General features: G+C 46.5%; 1 protein-coding gene and 1 pseudogene across 1 annotated transcript; both read right to left on the bottom strand.

Moving 5' to 3' along the window:
• Nucleotides 1–6,995: 6,995 nt before the first annotated feature.
• Nucleotides 6,996–7,529, bottom strand: LOC136499726 (uncharacterized). Its single transcript, XM_066495277.1, has one exon. It carries the CDS (start codon nt 7,527–7,529, stop codon nt 6,996–6,998), a length of 534 nt encoding a protein of 177 aa, XP_066351374.1.
• A 226-nt stretch (nt 7,530–7,755) lies between these two features.
• LOC136499727 (bifunctional dethiobiotin synthetase/7,8-diamino-pelargonic acid aminotransferase, mitochondrial-like) overlaps nt 7,756–17,217 on the bottom strand; it is a 33,146-nt pseudogene continuing 23,684 nt past the window's right edge.

Here is a 17,217-nt window from a genome sequence, read left to right on the forward strand (position 1 = left end):
GAGTTTGTGCTTGTTACTCTTGGTGATCACCATCACCTAGACGGCTTGGTGTTGATTGGGAGTTTGGTGATCATCCGACGAAGCTTGTGGATGACCCAACTCAAGTTATGAGCAGTTGTGGGCGATTCACTATGATGGAGTGTCGAAGAATCAGCCCGTAGAGAGCACTTGATCATTGTGCGGATCAAGGGGGAGCTACACCCTTACGCGGGTGCTCCAACGAGGACTAGTGGGGAGTGGCGACTTTCCGATACATCGGCAAAACATCACCGTGTTCCTTCTCCTCTCTTTACTTTAAGCATTTACATTTGAGCAAATTATTTCTTGTCTTTACATTCTTAGAATTGCCATGCTAGAGTAGGATTGGAACCTAGGGAGCAAAAGTTTTGTGTGGTAGAACAATAGGAACACATTCTAGGCACAAGGGGTGAAGTGGGCTAAGTGTAGGGTTTAATTATTGCAAAGAATTTTAGAATGAGCCCAATTCACCCCCCTCTTGGGCATCTTGATCCTTTCAAGATACAAAATTTGTACATAATTACAATGATCTAACTATGCTCCGGAGAGTCTTTCCATTTGCCGGATTACCGATTGCGCTGTAAAGGACCATATCTATTGCACTGTAACTAGTTGCCGACAACACCGAACCAAAAGTGTGTAGCTGGATTGCTTACCCTCCATAATCATAAAATGCCAAACCAAACACTACCTTAATGGTGTTATTATTCATAGGATAGGGGTGAGGGCAAAGTCTGCATTTGTTCGAGTTGTCAATAAATAACCGACAAATGTATCAGAAATTCGATAGGCGCCCATGGCCTAATGGATAAGGCGTCTGACTTCTAATTAGGCGATTGTGGGTTCTTGAGTCCCACTGGTCGTGAATAAAAAAATAATTTTTTTATTTTCTATTTTTAAAACGTACATCAACTCTGAACTTTTGTTGTGAAAAAAACGTCGCAAAACCTTTGGCAATACACCTATAAAACTTACATACGGAACCAAAACTGAATACCAACAAGCTATCAAAAAACTGAGTACCAACAATGTAATGGGTCCAAACCATATATTAATTCACTGGTACATACAATTGGAAACACAGCAAAGCATTCAGTAACTAGTTTATCATCCTACCATCGAGCTTAGGAACGGCACCCTCTGCACTAGAACAACTCTGATGTTTCAGATTTGATGATAATGAACACTGTATAGCATTTAAAAGGTTAACTGATGGCCTAAAACTTAAGTTGGCACAAGGCTGTTCCACTCCGAAAATCTGCTCTCATCAACTATATTCCCAGCTGGCTCAATTGAGCTCACAAGGCCTGCGATGTACTTTGAGTTGTCGAGTGCAGCTATCTTGGGGTGTGCATGGACCACACATGAGGTATATCACGTTACCCAGGGGCCTAATGTAAATATCATCATGTTTGCGGAGCTGTTGCACCAAGGAACTTGCGTAGAGTGAAGCGTACCTGCACAGGCAGCATGAAACTCATAGCATAGCGGTAAATAACAATCCAGCATTACTTAAATAAATTATCACAATTAAGCACAAAACTTGGCCCAAACTGGAAAGTTAAGAACTTGTATTTCACCAAATTAAGCCACAGAATGCACCATGAGGAGAAGAAGCAAGAGTCAAATGAACTCCATGAATACAGCAGAAAATACTGAGGTCTCCATCAGTACACAAACAAAGGAATGACCAGATCTATCATTATTTGCCGTGGTTCTAGAACAATTGGTCTTCATAAGTCTAAACTTTCGTGTGTCATTTTAAGCTTTGTGTTTGCTTGTAAGAACTCAGTCGGTGTGTTTGGGTGCTGCAACACTATAATAATGGCCTGATTCTACATTATGTAGATGAAGCTCGATATTAACTATGCTTTATCTAAAAAAATATGAATCTATTATATGTGGCATCGAGTACCAAATTAGGAAGAAGCAAGCTGCTAAGATGGAGGCTGCGGCTCAGAAACCAGTAGGGTCGGCCTATACAGAAGATCAGGTTTGACTTCCCTATCTGTTCTGTACTTCTGTTACTTGTCCTGTTTCGTATATGAGATGGACCATTAGGGAGACAGAATCTAGGTCAATCAATATTATAATGATACACAACCCTCCTACGTATTCGAGAAAAAAGCAATTTCAAATTACTATAGGTTCAACTAATCAGCTATACTTTTCATATTGGGACCACAACATTGTGGTGTGCGAAAGTAGTACAGGACTGCAAAATTTAAATTCAAATGGACGCTGAAGGCGCTCTGGACTATTGCATCTCCACCTGACCTATTTACTCCATCCTACTGACCCTCCTCTAGTACATATGGGAGGTGCGTAATAGGTCTTCTGGTATGCAACGTTTGTGTGTCAGGTGAATAATCTCATTGCCTTGCAATGACCTAGACATCTGGTCTCATCAGTTTGTATTCCTAAACAGAAGGGAGCTATCTGCTGTTGGAGATGGTTCTTGGTTGAATGCCGCTTTGAATCTATTGGAGGATGCCTCCGTGTGTGCTCCATGACTTACATAACCTCAAAAACGTAAAATCTACTTACGCCTAAGAAAAGATTATGGAGTACTTTAAATAACCAGTTCTACCTAGTCAAACAACATATTTCATTACCTCCATGAGCTTCATGTGGTCAGTATCAAGGTTCGAATTGGTGGATGGATCCTGGTACCACTGCATAGCTTTTAGTGCTGCAGTACAGCCCATGGCATGAGCAGTGTAGGAATGACCATGTAAGAGCGCCGTAAGCTGGACCAAGTAAAAAATAGAATCAGTGCTAAACTGTAATGACGCATTCATTGTGATACTTTTGACATAACATCTAAGATCATGCATTCATGCTCCAAGATGGTTGAGACAAATTATGCATTTATGCAAACACATTCAAGATGATTACCTTAGAGTCACTTTCGAAGGATTCAAAAACTTCCTCCGTTACTAAGTGTAGAGAGATAATGCACCACACACCCAATAAGGGGGTGGCCTTTCATACATATAGCTGAGAAGGCTTGGAGTACAAGTATATGAAGTACAATACAAGTCAGGCTATACATATCTATTTATATCTCTAATACCCATCCACAGTCGCAGCAGGATGATCTCGGACGCAAAGACTAGACCTAAAATCAGTAAACAACTATACAGGCAAGCCTTTGGTCATAATGTCTGTGAACTAGTGGGATGAAGGGACATGGAGGACTCGAACCTGTCCTAGAGCAACCTTGTCGCGAACAAAATGAATGTCAATCTCTATATGCTTCGTACTTCGATGATGAATAGGGTTACCCATCATGTAGAATGCACTGACATTGTCACAGTATACAATCGTCACCGAAGTAAGAGGAGTGTGAAGCTCCTTAAGTAGCTAATGAAGCCAACAAGTCTTAGCAACAGCATGGGCGACAGCACGGTATTCAGCTTCCGCGCTAGAACGAGAAACTATAGTCTGCCATTTGGAGGACCAAGACACCAGATTGTCACTAAGAAAGACACAGTATCCAGACGTAGACCACCGAGAATCAGGACAGCCAGCCCAATCAGCATCTGAGTATGTTGTGAGAGTGTCAAGAGACCCGGTACCAAGGTGAAGACCTATAGATGGTGTGCCCTTGACGTATCGCAAAATCCACTTGAGCAGCGCCAGATGAGGTTCACGTGGAGAATACATAAAGAGATAGACCTATTGAACTTCATAGGCAATGTCGAGACGAGTCAATGTGAGGTACTGTAAACCACCGGCGAGACTCTGGTATTGTGTTGGATCGACAACTGGTGAGCCATCGGTGGTAGACAGTTTGGCGCGTGCATCAACTGTGGTGGCTATAGTGTGACACTCAATCATACCAGCCCGCTGGAGAAGATCAACTGCATACTACCACTATGACAGGAAAAGGCCATCAGCAGAACGAGTGACAGAAATCCCGAGGAAGTGATGAAGGTCCCCGAGATCAGTCATGGCGAACTCTGAGTTAAGGCGCTCAGTAATATGTCAAAGAAGAGCAGGCGAGGATGCTGTGAGGACAATGTCGACGACGTAAAGCAATAGGTATGCAACACTGGTGCCCTCCTTGAACACAAAAAGAGAAGTATATGACACTGAAGCGATGAAGCCCAAGGTCTGAATGAAGGTAGCGAATCGCTGGTGCCATGCCCGGGGTGCCTGCTTGAGCCCATACAAAGATTTCTGTAACAAGCAGACATGGTCAGGTGTAGCTGGGTCAATAAATCCAAGTGGCTGCTGGTAGTAAACAGTCTCATTCAGGTGACCATGAAGAAAGGCATTCTTGACATCCAACTGATGAATTGGACAGGCATGAGACGCAGCAATGCTGAGAACAACTCGAATCATTGTTGGCTTAACAACTGGACTGAAAGTCTCTTCGTAGTCGATGCCATACTACTAAGAAAATCCTTGAACAACCCACCCAACTTTGTGATGAGCAAGAGAGCCATCAGAGTGATACTTATGCTTGAAAATCCACTTGCCGGAGACAATGTTGGCATGAGGAGGCCGTGGTATGAGTCGCCAAGTGTCATTGTCAACAAGTGCCTTGTATTCGTCCACCATTGCGGCCTGCTAATTTGGATCAGCAAGGGCGCTGCGATAATTGGCAGGAAGCGGTGAGGCATGCATGGCGGAGTAAGTCAGGCGTTCCGGTAGAGGCGGGAGCATTCCAGTCTGTTGTCGTGTCACACGGCGCAATGGAGCAGCAAGGACCGACTCAGGTGCATGAGCCGGCTGAGGCACCGGTGGAGGAGGCATGACCTGTGCCTAGGGCATAGATGATGGTCGAGGGCGCCGGCTGTACTGGAAGAGCACCAGCGGGCGTGATGCAGCAGGGGCCGACAGACGTGCTGCTCCCTGAGCTGTAGGTAGGACGTCAGCAGCAGAGGATGCACCAGGAGCTAAGGATGTGCCAGGGGCTGCCGGTGTAGGGGCAGCAGGACCCTGAAGGACTGGACCATGCTAGAGGATGGCCAGGTCCAATGCCAGGGTGTCATCATTGTCGAAGGTCGGCCGAGTAGAGAGCCAGCCTAGAGCGCCAGCAGGAGGAGCTAGCACAGGTGCAGGAAGACAATCCTGTAATAAAAAATCAAGTGACTCCGTAGGTGGTTTGGCAACCGCAAACGGAAAGTGAGTCTCATCAAAAATCACATGATGGGAGGTGATGACTTTGCGAGTGGAGAGATAGAGACAACGATAACCCTTTTGTGAAGAGGGATAAACGATGAACACGCAAGCTGATGAGCGAGGAGCCAATTTATGAGGTGTCGTGGCACTAAGATTTGGGTAGCATAAGCAACCAAAGACTCAAAGCAAGGAGTAGTCCGGCATCTTGTGATAAAGGAGGTGATAGGGAATACCATTATTGATGGAGGAAGACGGTCACCGATTGAGTAGAAGAACGATGGTGGCTAAGGCTTCGGCCCAGTAAGCTGAAGGCATGGTGGAATGAATCAAGAGGGTGCGAACGATATTGTTTAGCATGCACAATATCCATTTAGCTTTCCCATTTTGAGCAGATGTGTAAGGGCAAGAAGTGCGAAGAAGAATGCCGTGGCTAGCAAGGAAGGTAGACGTGGCATTGTTGATGAACTCAGTGCCGTTATCCTCCTAAAAACACTAGATAGGCAGGCTGAATTGGGTGTAAGCATAATTAGTAAAATCAACAATATGTGCATGAACCTCTGATTTATGCCGAAGAGGAAACGTCCAGCAATAATGACTATAATCATTAACAAGCACAAGATAATATTTAAATCCAAACACGCTAAGAACTGGAGACGTCCAGACATCACAATGAACAAGTTGAAAAGGTGCTGAGCAGCGAGACGATGAACTAGTAAAGGGCAGCCGTGTGTGTTTGCCAAGTTGACAGGCATGACAAATACCATGGGCTACATTATTACAAGAGATAGATGAAAGTTTATTAAGTGTAGCTATGGCTGCAAGTGCTGGATGACCAAGACGTGAATGCCACAATGAGGAGGAGATGGCGATGACATGACAGGCTACAGCAGGCTGACTGGAATGTGGAAGGGTGTAGAGCTTCCCACCACTATTGCAACATAGAATCTCGGTCTTGGTCTGTAGATCCTTAACAGAGAAGCCAAAAGCGTCAAACTCAATGGAGCAGTTATTGTCGCGAGTAAACTGACAAACAGATAACAAATTTCGAACAAGATGTGGAGCGATAAGAATATTATTGAGTTGAAAAATATGATCAGCTATAGGAAGAATGGAAGTGCCATGACTAGAAATTGGAATGGAGGACCCATTGCTGACTGTGATGAAGGACGATGAATGAGGTAGATGGGAAAGAAGTATACTGTCATGGGGGGATATATGAGATGAAGCTCCTGTGTCGAGGACCCAGGGCTGGCGCCTCCCTACAGTGCCATCAGGTTGAGGGAGGCAATGAGAGCGCCTTGATCCCTGCCACCGGACATAGAAGGTGGTGCGAAGGACATGTGGGCCTGCGGGAGAGGTGCCATTGGAGGACGCCACTGTGGCTAAGGAGTCCACGGAGAAGGACCCCATGGGTTCATACAGACCCAAGGACCAGTCGGCTGAATGTTGGGGCCGGGACACCCGCCCAGGAGGCCCGGGGACGCCGCTGGGGGCTGTTTGTGGCGACTACCACTGCCGTTGTTGCCTCCATGCGCACCATAGCCGCCCTTGCCCTTGCCCTTGCTGCCACCTCCACATGCACCATAACCGCCGTTGGGGTTGGTGCCGGAGGATGAGAAGCAGCAGGAAGGGGAAGTGTAGGCTGTGGTCGCTGAAGTCATGGACTAGGCGACGGCAGTAAGGGCGGTGTCGGAGGAGACCTTAGCATCGTTGGTGAGGCGGATCTCCTTGAGCCAACGAGTGTTGTGTGCGGAGATGAATGACGAAAGGACTGACGCATTAGCGATGATGTCCGTCATGTTGGCGAAGCGCGGATTGAGGCCACAAAGAAGGTTGAGGACCAGCTAGGGCTTGGAGACGGTGTGGCCAATGTCGCAGAGAGCGTCGGCCGTGTGCTTCATGCGCTGGGCGTAGGTGTCAATGGACAAATCACCTTGGGTCATAGAGTGGAACTCTTGACCTAGGACAATGGTGCGTGTCTCCTGGTTTTCTTGAAACAGATTGGTAATGGCAACAAAGAGATCATGTGCAGTCTGCTCAGGTTCCATGGCGAGGTCGAGGACGCTGTCATCGATGCAGCCATACATCCAACTTCGGACGCAAGCATCTGGCTGTGACCATGTGCGATCAGTAGGACATGCTGGGATGGAGCCATCGATGTGGCCAAGTAGACCAAACTTGCCGCACATAGCGGTGAAGAAGGCAGACCACTTGGTGTAGTTCGGCAGCTTGAGATCAAGGGTGATTGGCACATGCTGGCGCATGTTGATGGTCGCGTAGGAGAAGATCACAGGAGCAGGGGTGTCTATCATGGCTGGCATGGATGGGGATCCCGAGATCCTAGAGGTCGCGATCGAGGAGGATCCATTGGTGGCCATAGCAGGGGGGTGGCGCCGAGAGGGGTGGTAGCGGGGGGGGGGGGCGCCGAGAGAGGTAAGGCTAGGGCAGCGGAAGAGAGGAACCCTAATTGGCCCGGGCTATGATACCATGTAGAGAGATAATGCACCGCACACCCAATAAGGGGGGTGGCCTTTCATATATAGGCGAGAAGGCTTGGAGTACAAGTATATGAAGTACAATACAAGTCAGGCTATACATATCTATTTATATCTCTAATACTAAGGTTGCAGCTAATGGTACAATTCCCCCAGTCATCAATTTCGCACAACAGGCGATATCAGGTAAGCAACCAAGTAATTCTAAAGCAGACTGAAAGAGAAGTTACTAAGGTTATGAACATAACAACAACAACAACATAGCCTTTTAGTCCCAAACACAACAACAACAACAACAACAACGCCAGAATCCTGTAAATACCTCATCAAATATGACAGGTATTTTTTGACTTCTACACTCACAGACAAGTATTCGCTGGAAAAGAGGATCTATCATGAGCATTCCACCTGCACCTTGTATTACTACACAAATATGGGCTAATGAGGTTGAAGCAGTAAATGGCATGGAAAAGTACTGAGATTTTGTTAGCTGTTAGTATGAAATGATAGTAGGCATACTAAAGGCTAAAGAGCAAAAGAATGGAAATATTCCAAAGATGCTCAAAGAGTGAAACTTTATTTACCTGGTTCTATAATTAGTGCTGCAAGATGTTCAGAACTACTTGATAGAGAAAATTCTTATAGTTTTTGTTTTATATAGGACGAATACAAATTAGTAGCAAATGTTTTGTCCCTGATCTTGCAAAAGACATCAGCTTGTGAAGAAAAGCCTGCTTTTTGAATCGAAGAGCAAATTAAATAAACACCCATAAGGAATTAGATCCGATGTGTCAAACACAAGAAACTAACATGTATCACCATATGTCTGAGGATCATGCTACATTGATTGAGGCAAAGAAATATTGTAGACCTCACTTTTAACATACATAGTTACCAAACCATGCCAAGCGTCTCTCCCTCTCCCATCGCCTCGCCTACCCCTGCCCCCCGCCGACGCTCATCCTGAGCTCGGCGGCCACCTCCACCTCAACCGCATAGGTGGCCAATCCCTCCCCATCAGTGACCGTTTCCTTCTCTCATGGTCGTTCCAAGCACGAGTGGTGGGACTGTGATAGTTCGGGCTTGGAGTGCTCCGACAGTTCTGTTCTGTCCTTTCATGATGTCGTCATCTCATCTACTGGCCCGAGCTCCTTGGCCCCTTCGGCAGCCATGGCGATGGATGTTTCTACCATAGTTGAAGTTATCCCAGCGCCTCCGCCTCCTAGGATCGAGAGGCCTGATCCAGGTGGTTGGGTGAAGTTTGTGTCGCGTGGTGAGTGGCGGCGACGTCGGCGCGAAGCATGCCCCCCTCATTGTCAAGTCCCTGCTGATTTAGTGGGCAAATGTTTCAACTGCTTGTCTACCGGTGATACTGTTGCCTTGTGCCGTCAGAGAACTAGGTGCTTCCGTTGTCGTTCGCTGGGGCACCATTCCTATGTGTGTCCCATGTAGTCAGTTGGTGGCGGTGCCTTGCTACCAGAGTGCATCTCTGTCTAGAGGCGGCTTGGGCCAGTCATGTAACTGCCTGGCGCTTCTCCCCGCAACGGTTCTCCGGTGGGTGAGGAGTCTAGGGTTGCGGCGGCTAGACTAGTCGGCGGTGCATGTGCTGTGCGTGGCCCGAGAGCTGCCATGTGTGTTTGGAGATGCAAATCTCTAGCCCAATTGCCGGCCAGACCCAATCCCCGCAATGGCATTCTGGCGGGTGAGGTCCCTGGTGATGGTGGCGAGGACTGCCAATCTCTAGCCTAGTTGCCGGTCGGACCCAATCCCTGCAACGGCATTCGGTGGGTGAGGTCCCTGGTGACGGTGGTAAGGACTGCCTGTGAAGCTATGACACGAGGACTAGGGCAGCCATGGGCGATAGGGAGAGGCAGCTGCATCGTCGACGTCGGCCTCGTTTCCAACAGTCGGCTGCTTCTTCCACAGCTGCTGATCCTGGACCCTCAATTTCTACGATGGTGGCTCCTCCGGCAGCCCTTGTCGCGCCTACGCAGTCTCTCCAATGCATTATCAACTAGGATGATCGTATGGCTAGGGCACAAGAAGACCTCATGAATGTTGTGATCATGACTGTATGTGGCGTGGAGCCCTTGGCCCCTACAAGTGAGGTGGCGGAGGTGCTCACTGCTCATCTAGGCATCGAGGCGGGTTCCCTGGTGCTTCGTCAGGGCTCCAGCTTGAGTTATCTCCTCATCCTTCCTGATTTTGGCTTCGTTCAGCGCTTGATGGATCAACGACAGCCTCCCCTATGCCCGCCTATGTTCACCCTCCTGTGTCAGCGGTGGAGTCGGTTGGCCAGAGCTTCGGGGTGGGTGCTGCCATGGTTGATCGACGTTGAGCTTCAGGGAATTCCTACACATGTGTGGGAAACCTCAAATATGGAGCAGTTCTTGAGCCCCCTAGCCTATATTCAACAAGTTCACCCGGATACCATTGGGTTGAGGGAGCTGGTCTCTTTTAGATGTTCAACATGGTGCCTAGACCCTACTGCTCTCCCACCCACCAAGGAGCTGTGGGTCACTGAACCTTCGGTCGCTGCCATGGATGATCCCCCGGTGAAGAGGCTTCTGTCCTACCCTATTGAGACTCAGTTCTTTGTGCTGCTCGGGCCTAGTGCTCCTCCCCCTCCCCCTCCACCATCTCATGCTAGGAGCAGAGGCGGTGCGGGTCCCTCTAATCGATGGAGGCACCGTCGTCCATCTTCCCCATCGTTGTCTGATTCCTCCTCGGTGGGCCTAGATGATGATGGAGGTGGTTCTCGATGTCGGCCTATCCTCAAGCGGGTGGGTCCTTCCTTGTCAAGCACCATCCACATGGTAGACCCTTCAAGCGGCATCATCATGGTGGCCTCTTCGCCCGTGGCTCTTCTGGAACTGGTTGTGGGTTCCCAGGGGACGTGCGATGTCACTTGGGGCTCCCTAGACGCTGAACCCCTCGGTCTTGTGGCCATTACTTTAGCGGTGCCTCCCAATGGCTTGGAGGGCCCTATTGATGGCAGCCCATCAATGGTCTATCATACACTTGTGCGATTCAAAGTGCTAGAGGATCTAAAGCTCCCCTCTATTGGCTGCGTTGCCCCTAGGCCGGCCTCTCATGGGCCTGTGGACTCCCCAGCTCTAGACCCATAGGTGGCCGAACTTTCCACTAGGCTTCTGATGAGCGGCTTTAGGACTTCGGCTGTGAGGCTAGGGACCATGGTGAGGCAACGGAGTGCCTGCCGGCCTCACCACATTTGCCCCTATCTCTCCTCCGACAAGGCGATGGTAATGCCAACCTCACCACGGACTCCTCCACCTTCCCCTCCCATCCCTATTTTTGACCCCCTAGTCACCCCACCACAGTAGTCTCAAGCTCCAGTGAAGCCAATCTTGGTTTATTCTAGGTGTCGCTTCTGTCCTTCCTGGTTACCCACAGTCGGGGTTGAGGCTATGGAGCTTGCTGCCCCACCTTCAGCCTCCTCACCAATGCCCGCGGCAGCTACTGCAACTGCTCCACTACTGGCCTCCTCTTTGGTTGACCTAGTTGTCTTAGGGGCGGGACCTCTCCATGTGGCCACAATGGTTCTGTCTTCGGCAGCCGCTGGCGAGCCCTCCCCTTTGGCGGCGGGTGTGGGTGTCATTCAAGAGGCCCCTGCTCTGCCTCCAGCCTCCTCTATGGTAGTCCCAACGGTTTCATGGGCTACCTTCATCAACAAACTTGCTCGGCGCGCTGGAGGCTGTCTCCCTATCCCGGCCATCAATAAGCAGTGAGGCAAGACTGTACCAATAGGTGACACCCCCCGAGGCAGCCGTCGCCTTGCTGGTGCGAAGACTGAATTTGGACTCAATGACCTAGAAAGGAGATCGAAGAAGAAGGCAATGATGACTCTAGAACTCATTGAGGAGCATGAAGGTATAGATCAATAGGACCTAGATGAATATGCGAAATTGTTTGAGCAGCCCCTACCTGATTCTCATCTCTAGGCTCTAGAAGCTCTTTTCCATTGGTCTCTTCCTGAAAATCTAGATGAGGGAGAGGGTGCTGTGCTGCTGTTTTAAGCCACCTGATGTCTTTCTTGGTCATTTGACATGATTGTAATTTATGGATCCTTCCAAAATTCTGATTTGGAATGTTAGGGGTTTGAATTCTTCATCCAGACAAGACTCTCTGCGGTCTATTGTGGACTCTTCGCGGTCGGATATTGTGTGTGTTTAGGAAACAAAAATTGCAGGCTTATCTCGCAAGATTATTCTCTCAGCTCTTGGGGCTGATTTCTCTGATTATGCTGTTGTCCCCTCCACTGGTGCTAGTGGAGGCATTCTGATTGCTTGGAGACATCATATCGGTGTTTCTGGAGTCTAGAGGGCTGATAATCATAGTGTAACAATTCAGTTTGCTGCTGAGGATGGGCAAGCGTGGTGGTTAACTTGTGTCTATGGCCCACAAGGTAATGAAGATAAAATCCATTTTCTACACGAACTACGTGATATCCGAGCAGCTTGCCCAGGGCCGTGGATGATTGCCGAGGATTTCAATCTAATTTATAAGGATGAGGACAAGAATAATGCTAATTTTAATAGGGCCATGATGGGTTGTTTTAGAAGGTTTATCAATGATCTTGTTCTCATAGAGATTCCGTTGCGTGGCCACAAATTTACATGGTCAAATCAGCAGGTTTTCCCTACTCTGGTGAAGTTGGACAGAGTTCTATGCACTGTGGACTGGGAGGACAGATTTCCTAATTGTTTGCTATAGAGTTTGGCTTTGGATGATTCGGATCACTGCCCCCTTTTGCTTGGCCTAAGGGATAACACTCAGGGTCATAGCAGGTTTCATTTTGAGTCCTTGTGGCCCAAACTAGATGGCTTTCAGGAAGCCGTCTCCGTAGCCTGGACATCGGTTCCTGCTGGTCCTTGTCCTTTCATAACTTTGGCAAGAAAATTCAAGGCTACCACCAGAGGTTTGCAGAGTTGGAGCGACCAGATGGTCGGTCAGGTGAATTTCTAGCTCGCTTTGTCTAGGGAAATTCTTCATCAATTTGAGATTGCCCAAGATAGTCATCAGTTATCCTCAGGGGAATTGTGGCTCAAAAACAGTCTCAAAAAGCACAACTTAGTTCTAGCTTCCCTTCAACGCACAATTGCTCGGCTGCGCTCAAGGATTAGTTGGCTCCGTGACAGAGACGCAAATACAAAGCTCTTCCATCTTCATGCTTGTCACTGGAAAAGGAAGAACTTTATTGGAAAAATTGTCGCTGGTGAGCAAATTTGCACTAGTCATGAGGATAAAGCTGCAGCTATTGATGATTTCTATGAAAATTTGTTGGGTAACTGTCCAGACAGGGAGTACACTATCAATTTAAATGAGTTAGAAATCATTGCACATGACCTTGTTGATCTGGAGCTCCCTTTTAGTGAGGAAGAAGTGTGGAATACTATTAAAATCTTACCTTTAGACAAAGCTCCCAGGCCAGATGGCTTCACAGGACGCTTCTATAAGGCTTGCTGGCCCATCATAAAGGAAGATATTATGTCGGTGGTTTTAGCAGTTTGGAATAGGAAGTTTGTGAACTTGGGCGTCCTCAACTCAGCCTACATTACTCTCCTCCCTAAAAAAGATGGTGCTAATCAGCCTAAAGATTTTTGACCCATAAGTCTGGTTCATAGCTTCGCCAAATTAATCACAAAAATGATGGCTAATCGCCTTGCTGGTCATCTACAGCAAATGGTCTCTCAGATTCAAAGTGCCTTCATAAAAGGGCGATTCATACAAGATAACTTCATGTTGGTTCAGCAAATGGCGAGGTTTCTTCATCAACAAAAGCAGCCTCGAATTCTTCTCAAGATAGATATTTCCAAGGCCTTTGATTCTATGGCATGGCCTTTCCTCCTGGAGGTACTATGGCAGCTTGGTTTCAGGCAATTATGGAGATATATCATCAGTGGGCTGCTCTCCTCGTCTTCAACCCAAGTTCTTTTAAATGGGGTGCCTGGGGATCTTATTCATCATCGTTGAGGATTATGGCAAGGTGACCCCCTCTCTCCCATGCTCTTTATCTTGATAATGGATGTGTTGGGGCATATGATTACTAAGGCCACCAGTGAAGGTTTGCTGCTTCCCCTATCATCTCATGGTTTATAGCACCGCATCTCTATTTATGCTGATGATGTGGCCCTCTTTCTTCGCCCGGAGTCTAGGGATATCACTACAACTATGGATATTCTTAATCTATTCGGTGAAGCTTCTGGGCTCAAGACTAATCTATAGAAAAGTACTATGCTCCCTATCAGTGTGCTGATTTGGAGATTGCTACCATACAAAACCTGTTGCCCTACCCTCTTTCAGAATTCCCATGCAGATACTTAGGTGTGCCCCTATCTTTAAGAAAACTAACTAAAGAACAAGTGCAGCCCATTATTGACCGCATTGCAGATCAACTACCTAGTTAGAAGGTAGATCTAGTGACAAGGGCTGGAAGAAGGGTACTAGTACAATCTGTTCTTACTGGGATGCTCATTTACTTGGCTATGGCCTTTGATTTTCCTCCATGGGCTTTCAAAGCGGTGGATAAAATTTAGCGTGGTTTTCTTTGGAGGGGCCATAAAGATGCAAAAGGTGGACATTGTCTTGTGGCCTGGGTCAAAGTATGTCGACCACCGGAGCTAGGAGGTCTAGGAATTTCAGATCTCAAGTCTCTTGGCTAGTCCATGCGCATGAGATGGGTTTGGCTGTAGAAAATAGAACCTCATCGTCCTTGGGCTGCTCTCCCATTACATGTGCCTGAGCAAGTAAGAGCCTTCTTCTCTGTAGCTGTGAATTCTATAGTTGGAGATGGTGCAAATACTCTTTTCTGGTCAGATATGTGGCTCCATGGGCAATGCATTATAGACCTTGTCCCTCGCCTTTTCGTGGCTATTCCCAAGAGGAGGGTCAAGCAGCGCACTGTCCAGGACGCCCTCACTAACTAGGCTTGGATTTCGGACATTCAGGGAGCTTGTACAGTTGGTGTGTTGGTGGAATTCTCCAATTATGGGATTTATTGATGGATTTTCAGCTGCAGCCGGAGGTTGAGGATAAACACATATGGAGGCTCTCCTCCAATGGACAATACTTGGCTAAGTCGGCATATGATGGGTTCTACTCTTTTTGGACCATGGGAAAGAATCTGGAAATCTTGGGCACTGCCTAAGTGTCGCTTCTTTATGTGGCTAGTCGCGCACAACAAGTGCTGGATGGCTGATCGCCTGGCACCTCGCAGGTTGCCTCATCCTAAATATTGTCCTCTCTGTGACCAAGAAGAAGAGACTATTGACCATCTCCTTGTCCATTGTGTGTTCACAAGAGAATTTTGGTTCAATCTGCTCAGACAGGCCGGTCTTCAGATCCTGTCCCCTCAGCGTACAGAGTTGTCCTTCCATGCTTGGTGGGAGAAAGCTAGCAGCAGCACCGCCGATGGGTTGATAAGGCAAGGAGTTAATTCACTTATTATACTTGGAGCCTAGACTATTTGGAACCATCGCAATGGGTGTGTTTTTGATGGAGCAGCTCCAAGCTTAGCTGGTGCTCTGATTTTAGCTAGCGAGGACCGCCGCTTGTGGTCTATGGCAGGGGCTCGAGGATTATCTTTCTTGACTGCCCTCCTCCCCGGTGGTTAGAGTGTCTAACTCAGTAGTGGTCATCTTGTGTGTTTATGTCATCGGTGCGAGTGTAATCCTTGAAACTGTTGGGGCGTGAGCATGTGTGTGTGGTGTGTGAGGTGTTGTTTGGGCTCTTGCCCTTTATTCTCTTCTTAATTTAATGAAGCGCTGCGTTTTCAAGAGAAAAAACTTACACAGTTGGAGGATCTAGAAAAAGTCCCTGACCTCAATACGTACAAAAGAAACCTCATGTAATTGATCTCAGCTTTACTTACTGATATGATAACCAACAGCAAGGTAGGAGGTTGTAAAAAAAGGAGTGTGGCCGAGTCTTACTAAATTCTCAAGAAAAACTAGAAAAGAAAATCCTATTAGGCTATCAAAGAGAAGGCTGGTACAGAAAAGACCACAGTTGGCACAGAAAAACACTGAAGAAGAGTATAAACACCAAGACAATCAGCATAGTGAAGTGACAGAAAAGGGCACAATTCCAAAAGAGAACTGAAGAAGAGTAGAGAAGTCTAAAAACATTCAGTATAGTAACTACAGTGCTCAAATTCATTGCCATGGTTGCTGAAGAAAAGATGTATAAGTTGATGGAGCTTGAGCTTCCATAGCACCCAGAGTATCATCATGATAGGAACCATTTAGAGCAAGTACCTAGAGAGGAATTAGTAGTTAAGAAATATATTAGGATGCACAAAATGGGCATTTACAATTATTTATACAACACTTATATTAATTTGTCCCAACAAATATGAAATATAATTAATGAGATAAACACAGGGTTATGGTGATCAACTGAGGTTGACGGTCGTGAAGAATAACAAAAAACATCATTCTCTGACTGTGAACTGTTTAGTAGTTCAGTCAATAATTAAGTATGACAAGGATGTTTAGTATGGCCGTCACATACCTTCAACTGAATGCTTCTTTCATTTCTTGCACTATTTTCACTGCCATCCATAATTCCATGATCAAGAGAAAATTTATGAAATGCCATCTTCAGAGCAATTTCAATCGCAGTGGATCCGTTGTCTGAATAATAGACACGAGAAGCCCAACCTGAGAAAAAAGGGGAAGTTGTGACACAAATAAGCCAGCACAAATATGACAGGCACACGTAAAGAAATAATGCTATCACCCACGTGGATAGAGTTGCAAGAAATAAATAAGAAAACAAAACCATAACACAATATTGAAATAAAGGAAGAAATAAGCATATTGTACAAGGTTAAACTATTGATATGACCCATGAAAGCATGTCTCATTTCACATACACATCCTTATAATCTCCTCATTTCTTGAGGTAAACATAACAAATCATCAGGCACATAAGCTCTAGATATATCCACGAAAAGGAAGAGAATTTGGAAGGTGAGACATATTTCAAGCTCCAAGCCAATTTTCATATTAATATGGTATCAAATTCATTATAGAGTACCATAGAGTTTGAATTGAGCCAAGGATACAATTAGTGGAACAAAAGCTAAATTGACAAACCTTTACCAACTCCCCCAAGTAAAATTTCTACAGAATGAAGAGCAGGCTCATGAACATTCTCTAGAAACATCACATGACCATATCTTGCAGTAGCATAACCCATATCTCTTGCAAGTTCAATCTAATGAGTAAAGAGAAGTTTAGGGCTTTAGGCTACAAAAATTGCCTGTCAAAAGTTCCAGTATACAAGTTTAGATTACAAAAATTGCTTGTCAAAAGTTAAAATACACAACTTTACCAATCAAAAGTGTAAAAGGGAGTTCTTGTAGCAAAATAAATCACATATGCCAGAGATGTGAGGACAAAACCTGCAAGTTAGAATCAGGCCCTTGAGTCCACCAACTTGCGCATGCATCAAATTGAGGGACAAGCATTTTGTCTTTAATCTACATCAAAGATTTAACCACAACTTCATTACAAATTTCTTTTGAAGAAATAGTGAAGAGAGAAGA

This window comes from Miscanthus floridulus, chromosome 13 (genome assembly GCF_019320115.1).
Source record: "Miscanthus floridulus cultivar M001 chromosome 13, ASM1932011v1, whole genome shotgun sequence".
In the NCBI taxonomy this organism is placed as follows: domain Eukaryota; kingdom Viridiplantae; phylum Streptophyta; class Magnoliopsida; order Poales; family Poaceae; genus Miscanthus; species Miscanthus floridulus.

What these genes read in the sequence shown, in the direction of transcription:
- LOC136499726 (XM_066495277.1), bottom strand. Translation starts at nt 7,529, where the DNA reads ATGGCCACCAATGGATCCTCCTCGATCGCGACCTCTAGGATCTCGGGA.